Source organism: Nycticebus coucang, chromosome 17 (genome assembly GCF_027406575.1).
Source record: "Nycticebus coucang isolate mNycCou1 chromosome 17, mNycCou1.pri, whole genome shotgun sequence".
Lineage (NCBI taxonomy): Eukaryota > Metazoa > Chordata > Mammalia > Primates > Lorisidae > Nycticebus > Nycticebus coucang.
The window spans coordinates 39375177-39389863 of record NC_069796.1 but is presented as its reverse complement, the minus strand read 5'-3'; the positions used below and the strand labels follow the sequence as shown (position 1 = coordinate 39389863).

The following is a 14687-nucleotide window of genomic DNA, read 5'->3' as shown; positions in this document are numbered from 1 at the left end:
AGGGCCCAATTTCAGTCCTGTAAGTGTCATTTAAACCTGGCATTACTAAAGCTCACGGGGGGGGGGGGGGGGGGGTGGGGGGGGGGGGCACATAAATTCAAAGGTTTTTGTCCCACCCACAAATTTAGATACCTTCGCCCAGAGCCCACTCCTACACAGCCTTGGAATCAGACTGGCAGCCCAGTGGGCTGACCTTAATTCCCAGGGACTCTATGTCCTAGGACTAGATATCCGGACAAACCTAAGTGACTCTAACGTTTAAGACCAATCTTTTTTTTTTCTTTTTGCAGTTTTTGGCCGGGGCTGGGTTTGAACCCACCACCTCCGCCATATGGGGCCAGTGCCCTACCCCTTTGAAGCTACAGGTTCCGCCCAAAGACCAATCATTTTTACATTCCCGTATCCACCATTTGCCCATCAGTGAAGGTCATTATTCCCTTCTCCATTGATCACAATAACTGGCAAACATCTTTATTGTTTAGAATCTAGAATGACAGCTCAGGAAGAACTGATAAAACTTTCTATATGGGATTTTATACAACCAGTGGAATTAATCTTCTTGATGCTCCAGGAGTCCTAGCAGGGGATGTTCAACATAAAGACAGCAGGTTAACCAATTTTAATGGAACCAAATGATTATACAATAAAATTTTATGTACATTCACAAAAAACGTATTGCAACCTTTCTGGAAATCGTAGAAAGCAAGCAGTGGGGTGCACATCTTTGTGGAAATTCTCCCTTTGGAGAATGAGTATTAAACTGGAGATCAGTATTTTGGTCTTTTGACTTCAACCCTGCAATTGAAAAGATATGAGTCAGCATAAGATAAATACACCATGCAATTACCACCAGTACCACAGGGGAAGAATATGCTGCTCACCCATCAGCTTCCATCTTCTTCCTCTTCTCAATGATCTACAAAAAAGAAGAGGGACTGTCTGTAGTCATGCTACCAGTCTACGCTAACCTGAGGCCCAAGCTGATCTCTTATGGCTCTCCAAGCCCCTGCCTGTTCCTGGATTTGTAAGCGAGTATCTCCTTCCAGCTGAAACCCTCCCACCAAAGATGCAGCCCACTTACTGCACTAATTTTCTTCCACTGGCGATCAAGCTCTGCCTTGTCATTGGTTTCCTTGAAGCGCCTGGTTTTCCGCCCTTCAGACATCTTGATGCCATACTGGAATGCAGCCCTGACATAAAAAAAAGTGCATTTGGGGGAAAAAGGCATCAAAGGTTGTATAACAGCAGCAAGGATTTTCCAGAGCTCCAGGGTCAAAGAACCTATTTGAATCTCATCCAGACCACACACTCTAAGCCAGTATGGGCTATTTTACCGAATCATTACAGTCCTCCTCATTTTCTGCCCACATTCAGCATAGACTCACTTAGGCAAGGCCTCCTTGTTGTTCATATATTCACTGTATTCCTCCTGGGTATCAAAGTCCCAGCGGCCTAAGGGGCCCTTCTTGTTACCCTGTTGTAGGACAGAATGGGAGGACAGGAAAGGAAGAGATGTTAGTGAAAATGGAATTTTAACCCTTGATTGAATTCAGACTCTCCCACAGTCCCGGCTTTCACCATTCATAAATCCTACCCTAATAAATAACAAACATTTACTATATAGCTACTACATGCCAGGCATTATTCTGAATACTAAACAGATCTTATTTCATTCTCCCAAAAGTCTACGAAGAGGGAATATATTTCCTGATGAGGAAACTAAGGCCTAAGTACTAAAAGAACTTGGCATGCTTGCAAAATTACTAAATAGTAAAGGCAGGATTGAACAAAAATCGAGGATTAAACCATGCTATTGCAATACAATGATAACAGAGGACCTAAACATTTCTTCACTATTAATGGTATTAGCAGAGTTGTGTTGACTTTTTCTAAGATCTGTAATTCCTTCTGCCCCTTCTACTTATACATTAACACTTGTGGGCAGGCGTGCTGGCTCACGCCTGTAATCCTAGCACTCTGGGAGGCCAAGGCTGGTGGATTGCCTGAGCTCACAGGTTTGAGACCAATCTAAGCAAGTTTGAGACCTCATCTCTAAAAAATAGCTGGATATTGTGGTGGGCACCTGTAGTTCCAGCTACTCAGGAGGCCTAGACAAGAGAACTGCTTGAGCCCAAGAGTTTGAGGTTGCTATGAGCTATGATGCCATGGCACTCTACCAAAGGTGACAAAGTGAGACTCTGTCTCAAAAAAATAAATAAATAAACTTGCCTAGGATAGGAAGCCTAGCACTTTGCTGTAGGAAATACATTTTTTTCCATTATTTCATTTGGTCTTGTGCAGACTTAAAAAAGCTAAGCTACTCATGACCCCATGCTGCTGCTTCTACTGTTGTAGCTGAAGGAGGTGGGGATTTCGGTACATGAGAGACAGATTTTAGGGACAGAACCTAAAATCTGCATAGGGGTAGTGGATAAGGCGATAATTTATGAAAAAGTAACTGCCCAAAGGTCCTACTATGCTTCTAACTACACACCTGATCCATTTTGCTATAATCCACCTCCTCGTCACTATCCACAGCCATGTCATCCATCCTAAAGAGAAGAAACAGTTAAAAAGATGCTATAGACCCAGACACCTATTGTTCACCTGGAAGCCTGCCCAACTAAGAGGATATATGGGCCAAGTGAGGTGGTTCACGCCTGTAATCCTAGCATTCTGGGAGGTGGAGGCAGGTGGATTGCTTGAGCTCAGGAGTTCAAGACCAGCATGAGCAAGAATGAGACCCTGTGTCTACTAAAAGTAGAAAAGTAGAAAGTAGCCAGTTGTCATGGTGGGTGCCTGTAGTCTGGCTACTCGGGAAGCTGAGGCAGGAGGATCACTTGAGTTTGAGGTTGCTTTAACCTATGTCACAGCACTGTAGCCTGAGACAACAGAGTGAGACTCTGTCTCAAAATAAAAAGGGGGAAGGGGGAGACTCTGTGTCAAAAAAGGCTATCTGCACAGGAATGACCACCCCAGGAGTACCCAAGTCCCAGCAAATCAAATTTCCACCTCACCCTCCAACTTGCTCTCCCATTATCCCAGCCTCCCTTCCTTAACAGGGTTTCACATACGTGGCTGGGTAGCACTCTGCATAACTGTTGGACATGCCAAAGAAGTCTCCCAGCTGCTTTTTGTCTTCTGGCTTCTTTAGCATATGTTATGTTAAAGAAAACAAAGACAGAATTCCACTTACCACAGACAAACCTTAGGCAGGAGACACCAAGGGCTAGAAGACACAACATGAAAATTCTAAGAAGTCATGAGCTTCAATGAGTGTATGGGGAAGAAACAAGGTACAGTTTCAGCCCTGTTAAAATCAGCACAAAACGGAAGGTGGGGAGAAGGAAGCAGGGAGGCAAGTACAGTTAGAATAAGAAGAGAACAACCCAGAAGCATATTAAAATAAAGGATATGATTCAGTGCCTTCCCAGCCAGCAGACCCAGCAAACTTTTCATTGATACTCTTGATCAACTCCTTGGCTGACCCAGGTCCTAGGTATAAAGAGAACCCTGCTTAGACCTTGAACCAACAACTTGCTACCCACAACATACTTCCAACCTATGGCTTTCAGAGAAACTTATTTTTTGACAATTTTTTTTTATCATAATGAAGTTTTAAATAACTCCAACTAATAATGAGCTACTCTGGTTGACACGAGAGTAGGTTAACCAGGACTTCGTACACTCAACCTCTGCCTCACCTTTTGAGAACTGCAGGGCCAAAGGAAATATATCTAAGAGCAAATATCCCATTTGCCCTGCCATTGCCAGGAAGGTGGCCATTCCATAAAGCAAGACATGGTTCTTATCAGAACCCAGACCAGGAAGTTCCCCAATCCCACCTTTGACAGCTCTGAGCTCTAGGTCAGACTCTCAGCCTGGGAGAAAGCAGGAGTTCTAGAGCTGATTGCAAGATGCTGTGGATACAACCCACCTTTGTCAACATCCATGGGCTGGAAAAAAAAATTGAGATGAATGTCACCACAAAGAATTCTTACTCAACCCTCCCCCAAGTCTGAATCAATTCCTTCCTCTACCTTGCCCCAATTTCCAGGACGGTTCCTACTATGGATCAGTTGACCCAGCTGCTGCTATGGAGCCATGACATGCCAATATAATAGAAGGGCCTTGTACCTGTACCAGCCTGGGCAGGCAGAGAGGGGCACTTCTACCTACTAGTATGAAGGACCCACATCTCACCTCATCATCTACTTTTGGCTTCTCAAAGTAGCTGTGCCTCTTCTTTTCCTCTTCTCTCTCTCTATCCCGCTCTCGTTCTCGTTCCCTATCCCGTTCTCGTTCCCGCTCTCGGTCACGGTCTCTGTCTCTCTCCCGATCACGCTCCCGTTCCCGGTACCTCTCACGCTCCTTGTCCCTAGGTGTCTTGGTTGTGGAGGGAACATAATCCCCAATGTCTTCAAAAATGCTAGAAAAATAAAGATCACTAGCTGGCTAATGTCACACATACCTTCACTTTCCCTGACCATTTCTCCAGATTTTCATACCAAAGCTTCCCCATAATGTCAAAGACAGGAAATACCCAGCCTTTTCCCTCTGATCAGGTGCCAAGTGCTACAATACATACTTCATGTCAGCTTCAGGTGGTTTCTTTTCTTCCAATTTCCCTGAAATATAAAGAGAGGAGTCAGAAATAACACTCCTGAGTTAATTCCATTCAGCCTCACCATCCCATCCAGTGCTCAATGCCCTTTTTAACATATTCTACTTAAAACACAGGACAAAGCTACTCACTCTTCCCTCCCATGCTTTAAACCTGACCATTACTTCATAAGTAGGTAAAGCATATAGAACTTGAATGTAAAGTCCCTTGACAATGCTCCATGGCTTCCATTTTTCTTTGCTCCCCAGGAAAGAAAGGCTACAAGGACACCTTGGTTCTATCCCTAAATGCACCTCTAGAAGTAGAATTTCTCTCCCTAACCATCCAAGTACCTTTATCCTTCTTCTTGAGCTTCTTATTACGGGTACCCTGCCTCAGGTATGAAAGGATCTGGGTGAGCTTGCTGATGACAATGTCATTTGTGGTCAGTGTGGTCTGGGCCTGAAAACACAAGAACCAAGAATATTCTCCCACTGAGCAGGAATCTCCCCATTCATTCATTCATTCACCTAACAAAGTAAGGGTTACTGAGTTAAAATAAACTAGGTGAAGACAGGGAAAGGAGTTGTTGTGAAAGGACATCCCAGAGAGATAAAACACCTTGCACAAAGGTTCTTGGTCAAAAGTGAATCTAGATCATTTAAGAAAGTCAGAAGAGCTGGAGAACAAACAATAGGGAGGCATGGTGAAAAAAGATTTAAAAGTCCCATCGCTTTGGCTTGTAAGCAATGGTAAAGATTTTGCTCTTTATCCTAACAATAATGAAAAAACAGCTCAGCGCCCATAGCACAGTAGTTATGGCACTGACCACATGCACCAAGGTTGTTGAGTTCAAACCCAGCCAGAGCCAGCTAAACGACAAATACAAAAAAAAAAAAAAATAGCCAGGCCTTTTGGTTGCCTGTAGTCCCAGCTACATGGGAGGCAAGAGAATAGCTTAAGCCCGAGAGTTTGAGTTTGCTGTGAGCTGTGATGCCATAGCTCTCTATCAAGGGCAACACAGTGAGACTCTGGCTCAAGAAAAAAAAAAGAAAGAAAGAAAGAAAAACCATAAAACAATGTCTATACCATTGCAGACAAAAATTTGAGTTTTAAAAAGATCACTTTAGCCATAGGTAAATACTGCTATGGCTGCTGGGATGAAAAGATTGGGTGGGGAGGTGATGGCTGAAGAGTATAGGGTTTCTTTTTTTTTTTTTTTTTGTAGAGACAGAGTTTCACTTTATTGCCCTCGGTAGAGTGCTGTGGCATCACACAGCTCACAGTAACCTCCAACTCCCGGGCTTAGGCGATTCTTCTGCCTCAGCCTCCCGAGTAGCTGGGACCACAGGCGCCGGCCACAATGCCCGGCTAGAGTATAGGGTTTCTTTCTGGGGTGATAAAAATGTTCTAAAATTGTCTGGAAGGCCAAGGCAGGTGGATTGCTTGAGCTCAGGAATTTGAGACCAGCCTGAGCAAAAGCAAGACACTTCTCTATTAAAAATAGAAAAACTGAAGCAATAGGATCCCTTGAGCTCAAGAGTTGAAGGGTGCTATGAGCTATGACACCACAGCACTCTACCGAGGGCAAAACCTTGAGACTCTGTCTCACAAAAAAAAAAAAAAAAAAAAGAAAAGAAAATGTTCTGGGCGGCGCCTGTGGCTCAGTGAGTAGGGCGCTGGCTCCATATGCCGAGGGTGGCGGGTTCAAACCCAGCCCCGGCCAAACTGCAACAAAAAAATAGCCGGGCGTTGTGGCGGGCGCCTGTAGTCCCAGCTGCTCGGGAGGCTGAGGCAAGAGAATCGCGTAAGCCCAAGAGTTAGAGGTTGCTGTGAGCCGTGTGATGCCACGGCACTCTATCCGAGGGCGGTACAGTGAGACTCTGTCTCTACAAAAAAAAAAAAGAAAAAAAAAAGAAAAGAAAAGAAAATGTTCTAAAATTGACTGTAATGATGGTTACATAACTCTGTAAATATACTAAAAACCGCCAATTGTACACTATAAAAGAATGAATTATATGGCATGTAAATAACATCTCAAAGAAAGAAATAACATATTGAAGGAAACAAGAATAGTGCAGAAACCAATTAGAAACCTCTTTTAAAGTTTTAGCAAGAGGTTATGGCTTAGACTTAGATTACATTATTGGTGGAGATGGAGAAAAGTGAATGGATTTGACTGCGATTTAGGAGGTAAAAAGTGAATAGGAACTTGATGTGGCAGACAAGGAACAGGGCAGAGGTGAGGCTGATTCCCAGCTTTGAAGCTCATGTGACAGGCTCACAGGACTTAGGTCACTCACTTCCATGGTGGGACAATCAGCCTTGCTGCGGATAAGAGTGGTGGGAATATCCGTGTCAGCATATTCATCATCCAGGTCTACCACATAGGCCATGCGGCCTGGCAGGAATAGTTCATTCCGCTCATATGCTTTGCTCTTGAAAAGCATACGGTAAACATTGCGCCCTACAAAAAAAAAGGAAAGTAGCAGGTAACCAATGGGAACAATTCGATGATAACAGCTGCCATTTAAACTGTTTATGCTGTCCAGCCATCATGCCAAGTGCTATGCATGTTTTGTTTCATTCGAACCTCAAACAGTTCTGTGAGGTGGGCATTATTATCCCCTTTGTACTAGTAAATACTAAGGCTGAGAATTAAGTGATTTACCTTAACTTATATAGCTACCAAGCAAACAGAGCAAAGAATGAGACCCAGTCTAAGTCCAACCACTCTTCTACATTGCCAACCATTCCCTACATTGCCTTCTCAAGGGCACTATGTGCTTACATTGCATTGGCCCTGTGAGGAAAGAGGATGAGGTTTAGGTAATATTGATAATGATGGAAAAAAAAGCAGCCAGTTGTAGTGGCTCATGCCTGTAATCCTAGCACTTTGAGAGTCTGAAGCAAGAGGATTATTTCAGGTAGGAGTTCGAGACCATTCTCCCTAAGACCCTGTCTCTACAAAAAATAGAACAATTAGCCAGGCATGATAGTACACTCCTGTATTTCACTCCAGTCTGAGCAAAAGTGAAAGACATTATCTCAAAAACAGCTGTACACCTGCTCAATATGACATCATGTTATACACTTCATATATTTTTCATCACTACAATAATCTCATGAGGTAAGCAGTAACCCAATTTTTACAGGTAAACAAAATTAGTTGCCTAAAAATCACATACCTAGTAGTTTCATCATCAGGATTCAAACACACGTCTGACTCTAAATTTTGAGCTTTTCAAAATTTAGATCACCAACAATGCTACCTCCTTTAATGCATAAGCCTCAACCTGAAAAAGCTTCCAATCTAATGCGGGAGACATAAAATAACGTATGAAATAAAGTCTATGTCTAAGTCTTATTGGAGTATTTTAATGGGATTAGTTGCTTTAGGGGCAAGAAAGAGGAAAGGAGGTTGAGGAAGCATATTCTGCTCAAAGCATTAAATTCCTTACAATTCACCTTGAATATATTAGTCAATGATATACAAGCTGTGTTCTCACCCAGACGTGTTTTAAATTCAATTTTATTTTCAGGATCTTCATCTTTCCTGAAAAGACAAAAAAAAAATATTGTGTTTTTTTTTTTTTTTTGCTAAATGTACTCCTACTTTACGCCGCACTGTTCTAAATGCTCAAGTGTTCTCTAATATTTACTTACTTGGTTTCCTTCTGGGGTTTTTCCATCAGTTCCTCTTCCTCTTTTTCTTTGCTGGCAATCTCAGCTCGTACCTAACAGGAAAACAAGTAGGGTTTAGCCAGGGTTATGGAACTTGCAGCCTCAGTCCACATGTGGCCTTCCAAATCCCCAAGGGCAACCCCTCAACTCAATCCAAACTTCACAGTACAAATCCCTTTATTAAAAGGATTTGTTTTATGCAGTTTGGATTCAGTCATAAAACCATACTCAAGGATCCAGAAGGCCATATTCATTCTTTATATATTTATTGAATATCCACCATAGCAATGGTTTTCAACCTTTTTTATCTCACAGCACACTTGAACCTATAATTAAACTTCCACAACACACTTAAATTATGCTGATCAAAAAATAATAATAAAAAGAGTATACTTACTGCACTTTGAATTTATTTTGAAAACAATTAATGATCTTTAAAAGTGTACACAGCACACTGGTTGAAAATCTCTGCACTCTACCATACTGTGCCAGGGACTAAAAGCACAATATTAAACAAGACAGATACTGTCCTTGTTCTCATGGAACTTATACTAGGTGAGACAAATCAAACAATTTCAATAAGGTGTAACAACTGCTATGATAAATGAAATAGAGGGGCCATGCAAGGCTGCAGGAAGAGGGAGGTGAAAGGTGGGAAAACTTACGTATACCTATGTGATCAAGAAAGGCTTCTCCAAGGAAATACAATTTAGGCTGATACTTAAAGGATAGCTAGCAATTAGGCCTATAAAGGGGCCACCATCAGCAATTCTTTTGATGGTGTGAACTATCAGCAATCTTCCTCCTCGCCTTGCAAGGCCCATATAAGAGCTTTCGGCACTCTACTACAATTTCCCACTTGCCCACCAGGACCCACCTTTTGAAGCAAAGCAAAATCCAAGCCTTTCACCAAATGAGTGTGTTCCATATCACCACCCAAGAATTTGGACTCCTGGATCAATTGTCTTCTCTTCTCTGCAGCTGATTTGTCCCTATATAATGAAAGAGGCCACATTAGAACAGTCATTTGTGGCTACCAAGTCCCTTTTGAAATAGCTCCAGAGCAGCAAAAGTAGGGGGAAGAGTTCATGTAGTGATTATATACTCTAGGATGGCGAGGGAACCATGCTCTGGTTCCCCAGGTACTCACGCCTCAGCAGTGGGGCCCACAGCTCTGTAGTTAGCTGTGGTGCTGATGAGCTCAGTTTCCTCATAATCTTTGTTCACACCATCTCTACGTTCCTTGGCACGGTCCCGGTACTTCTCTGCTAGCTCTCTCTCTCTCTCAATTTCTTGTTGGCGCAACTTGGCATAATAACTGTGACCACAGAAAGGTGAATGTGTAAGGCTCACCAGCTATCTGAAGGCGAAAAGAACTGTTCTGCCTGTTTCCCTCTATCTCCATCCTGCTCTCTATGGGGAACACTCACGTATGCACTAACTACTGGCCACCTCTTCATAATCCTCAAAACAAGAACTAAGGCTTCTTCCAGCTCATAAATATACTGCTCCATTGCCACCTTAAGAAACTCCAACTGTCACTTCAGAATTCTTTTTTTTTTTTTTTTTTGAGACAGAGTCTTACTCTATCACCCTGAGTAGAGTACCATAGCATCATAACTCACAACAACCTCAAACTCCTGGGTTAGAGCAATCCTCTTGCCTCAGCCTCCCAAGTAGATAGGACTACAGGTGCCTGCCCCAACGCCTGACTAGTTTTTCCACTTTCAGTAGAGACAGGATCTCGCTCTTGCTCAGTCTGGTATCGAACTCCTGAGCTTGGGCAATCCACCCATCTTGGTCTCCCAGATTACAGGCATGAACCACTGTGCCCGACCACTTCAGACTTCTTTAATGCCTCCCAACTCTTAAAATTCTGTACAAGTATAAGAGACCCTTCCACACAGCAATCAGAAAATACTCTAAATTTTTATCACCATCTAAATTTCAGCTGAAAATAAATCATTCCTTGCTCTTCCCACCCCCAGGAGTGAGAAAAAGCGAAGTACCAAGTACAGAAAGTAATATATAATAAATAATGATGATGATGATGATAACAATGAGGGCAGCAAAGATTTCTTGAATGGTTACTACACACCAGGCACAGGTGCTAAGTGCTGATATGCACTATTCACAGTAGAGGCTCGTGACAACCTGATAAAAGCTATTCTCATTACTACAGAGAGGTTAAGCAAAATGCCGAAGGTTCTACAGCAAGAAACCAGTCATAATGAGATTTAAATATAGGCAGGCTTGACTCCAAGCCCTACATTGCCACTCAAAGTATCAGTCCTCTCCATTAAGGAAGCAAAGATCCTCAAAACAACAGTCTCTAGCCTAATGATTATCCCAAACACTACCACCTTAAAACCTAACATCCCTCCACTCTTCCTTCACCTTTTCTTTTTCCTCCTCCTTGCAGCTGGATCTTCATCCTCATTGTATTCTCTTGGCATCCTAGAAAAAGACAAGAAATTCACTGATAGCAACATATTGCCACAGCCCCAGAAACCCCAAGAAGTGACCCGGAGGACGAAAGAAAAACCTAGAATACCAACAGCTTCAATCAGGCAGAGATCATGTCAATGTCTGCAGGTGAGCGGCTCTCAAACTTTAAAAAGCTTCATAAACAACCTGAGAGACTATTAAAATTATGTATCCCCAGGCATCTGTCTCAGAGAGTCTGAGTCTATAGTGCTAGAACAGACCGTAAATCTGCCCATTTACACCAGCAGCAACTCTACTACGGTAGTTCATGGAACATATTCAGGAACAGTGACAACAGGGCATTTCAGTCATCCTTGGAGCTTCACTCTCCACATGAAAAAAATTAGAAACACAGGCTTCAAAAAAGGACTAGTTTTCCAGTTCCTAGCACATTCTGGTTTAGTAGAAAGAAAGAGGATCAAGAAGAAAGATGGGCAACAGCCTGGATCACCCAAAGACTTACTCATGATGACGTGACTTAGAAGGTGGTGCAGAAGTAGGTGCAGCCCTTGGCGTCATAAGGAGTTTCCTGAAGTCTTCATTGGTGAGTTTTGATCTTGAAGAAAAGGCAAAAATTTAAAAAATTAGGAATAAAAAATGAAAAAGGAATATGTAAAAATCATGGTTAAATTTACTAGAAATCAAGGAAATACAAATTGAAACAAAGATATACCACTTTTATATATACATACACATATATATATATATATTTTTTTTTTTTTTTTTTAACACGGAGTCTCACTATGTCACCCTTGGTAGAGTGCTGTGGCATCACAGCTCATAGCAACCTCAAACTCTTGGGCTTAAGTGATTCTCTTGCCTCAGCCTCCTAAGTAGCTGGGACTACTGGTGCCCACCACAGTGCCCAGCTATTTTTTTTTTTTTTTTTTTGTAGTTGTCGTTGTTGTCTGGCAGACCCAGGCTGGGTTTGAACCCGACAGCTCCAGTGTATGTGGCTGGCGCCAAAGCCGCTGAGCTACAAGCACCGAGCCGATATACCACTTTTAATGCATCAAAGTGTTAACAACTAGAAAGTCCAAAAAATCAAGTATGAGTGAGAATTTGTAAAGTGGACACTATCATGTACTGCTGATGGGAATATAAAGTAGTATAACAAATGGGGAAAGGGTGATTTGGCAGTATTTATTAATATTAATATTTAAGGAAATCCATTTATTTATTTAGATTTAGCCTGACTAATTACCAGCATAACTATATAAGAAGGCTTGCACAACCTGAAAATAGGCTGGCCACCCATAGCTCAGTGGTTAGAGTGCCAGCCCCATGCTTCAGGGCTGGTGGGTTCAAACCCAGCCAGTGCCTGCTAAACAAAACAAACAGGCGCCAGTGTATGTGGCAGGTGCCTGTAGTCACTGCTACTTGGGAGGCTGAGGCAAGAGAACAGCTTGAGCCCAAGAGTTTGAGGTTGCTGTGAGCTAGGGCACTCTACCAAGGGTGATAAAATGAGACTGTCTCAATAAAAAAAAAAAAAAAAAAAATTAAAGTAAAAACCTGAAAATGTTAAGAAACTAGATGCCAGATTCAGGCATTTTATGAATCAAAGCAAAAAGAAAAGAAAAATAAAATAATAAGAAATTAGAAATAAACTAGATGTTTATTAACTGAAGAATAACTAAACTGTAATGGTGTTTCCCAAATGAAGGACAAATAGCTCTAATGGTACAAGAGATCATTTTAACCAGTACACTGACAAGGACTCTCTCCTTGACTTAACTATAGTCAGACTCCTCTAAACCTTCTTCTGACCAGGGTCTTCCTTGACCTGCTGGCCCCAATTTTAAAAAAGAATCCTGTCAACCCAGTTTAGGGAAAATCTTCCCACTCTTCTTATCCAGTCAAGCTCCTTTTCTCCCACCTTTGCTGATCAACTTTTTCTTCCTACAAAGAAAAACCTTACTGAAGATGACTGTAATAGAATGAAGACTACTGCATTACTGAAAAGAGACCGAACTCAACTCCAGATACAACAAGGACAGCTAGGAATACACAGAAAATTACTAAAAGAAACTTGGTTGGGTATCAAAGGAGGTCGGGAGAGGTTTGATTTGCTGAAACTGGGTTTAGCAGGTCAAAGACAACGCCTGGGCAAAAATAAGGCTCTTCGAGGAACCTCACTAAAGTTTGGTCTAGAGAGGAGTCTTTGTCACCACTATAAAAATAACCTCCAAGATACTGAGTGGGGTAAAAAAAAAAAAAAGTTGCAGAATGGGCATGATGGCTCATGTTCCTAATTCTAGCATTTAGGGAGGCTGAGGCAGGAGAACTGCTTGAGGCCTAGACCTTAAGAGTAGCCTGAGAAGAGATCCTGTCTCTACAAAAAAAAAAGGAAACTAAGCTAGGCATGGTGGCCTGCATCTATAGTCCCAACTACTTGGAAGGCTGACGCAGGAGGATCACTTGAGCCTAGGAGTCTGAGGTCACAGTGAGTGAGCTATGATTGATGCCACTGGACTCTAGCCCAGGTGACAGTGAGACCCTGTCTCAAGAAGGAAAAAAAAAGTTGCAAAATGATACATACAGAATAATACCATTTAACATAAATATTTTAACTCACAAAGCAATGATGATTTCCTCAGTTATACATATGTATGTATAAATGCATCAAAAAAGAAGAGAAATTACGTATATAAAAAAAGTAGCTCAAGCAATCCACCTGCCTTGCAGAGTTTGAGGTTGTTGTGAGCTATGATGCCAATACACTCTACCAAGGGCAATAAAGTGAGACTCTGTCTCAAAAAAAAAAAAAAGAAAGAAAGAAAGAAAAAGTAGCAGGGGTACCTCTAGGAAATGAACTGAACTGGACACATTATCAAAACCAACTTTATCCTTATTTCCTGTTTTAATTTTCTATGGGAAGAATTCCTACATAGTGTGCAATTAAACAACACATATAAAAAACCAGAACCTTCCCTGCCAGAATTTCCCCTTTAATACTCTCATGCAGTTGGACTGACCCAGTTACAGTTCACAGAGATAAAGGGCTATTGGCACCATTTTATGTCCATCCTTGCAGTCCTGGCATTCAAAATTCTTTCACCATCCCCCCACCTCTCTACTCACTGCCCAGCTCACCCCCATGTCCTATGACAAAATACTCACTGGTGGAAGGAGTGAGGATCATCCACATCATGGCCATCTGGGGCCAAAGGATTGGAAAACGGCTCACCTGACAAAAATAATTGGCATTAATTTAATCGGTCTCGACATTTAGTGTCGGGTCCCACGCAGAAATTGGAGATATAGAAGAAAATGTAGGAGAAAAGCAAGAACAGCAGCAGTGTCAATTCCACGCAGCAACTGCTGAAATGGGAAGATACAAGTAGCTGTGGGAACACAAAGGAGGGGTACCTAAATCTGAGTTGGAGGATCCCATCTCAAGTACTACGAGAAAAATAAGCAGCGCAACGCAGAACTATGTATAAGGAAACGGGTGAGGAAAAGGGATCCGCCGACAAAAGTCGCCGGTCGTCACTTAGAGCAGGAATGAGGCTTGAGGACCGAGTCTGGAGCTGTCCGGCCTCACTTGCGGTCCAACGGCTTCGCCGGGTTCCTAGCGTCACACACACAGATACAAGGCTTAAGCTCAGAAGCTAAAATAACGCGCTAAGTGCCCCTAGTCCCTCGGGGAAGAAAGGGCGGACGACCCGAGTCTTACTATCTCGCTCCGGCATTTTGCCCGCGGTCTTTCGACGCCGAGAACAGAGCCTCCAAAAACACCAGCGCCCAGCCTTTCCCTACAGCGCACCTCAGAACTCAACCCACACTGCTTTGCGTTCCGAGCCTTTCCGCTTCCGGCCTCTCCCCTCGGTCCAACCGAGAGTGCAAAGAAATTGGAAGACCGCCTAGTTGCCCTGTTACACTTTTATGTCATTGGCTAAATTTTATCCCGCCC

The 14687-nt window shown here is 42.6% G+C and overlaps 1 protein-coding gene across 1 annotated transcript; it reads right to left on the bottom strand.

Annotated features, from left to right (window-relative positions):
- Positions 1-604: 604 nt before the first annotated feature.
- IK (IK cytokine) lies at positions 605-14592 on the bottom strand. Its single transcript, XM_053566607.1, has 20 exons — positions 14451-14592; positions 13895-13961; positions 11238-11330; positions 10685-10744; positions 9438-9605; positions 9165-9279; positions 8270-8340; positions 8113-8159; positions 6907-7070; positions 4957-5065; positions 4589-4628; positions 4204-4429; positions 3938-3956; positions 3417-3495; positions 3075-3155; positions 2495-2552; positions 1386-1474; positions 1082-1190; positions 882-916; positions 605-795 (listed from the first exon to the last, which is right to left on the bottom strand). Exons 1-20 carry the CDS (start codon positions 14464-14466, stop codon positions 768-770), a joined length of 1674 nt encoding a protein of 557 aa, XP_053422582.1. The 5' UTR covers positions 14467-14592; the 3' UTR covers positions 605-767.
- Between the last annotated feature and the right edge of the window lie 95 nt (positions 14593-14687).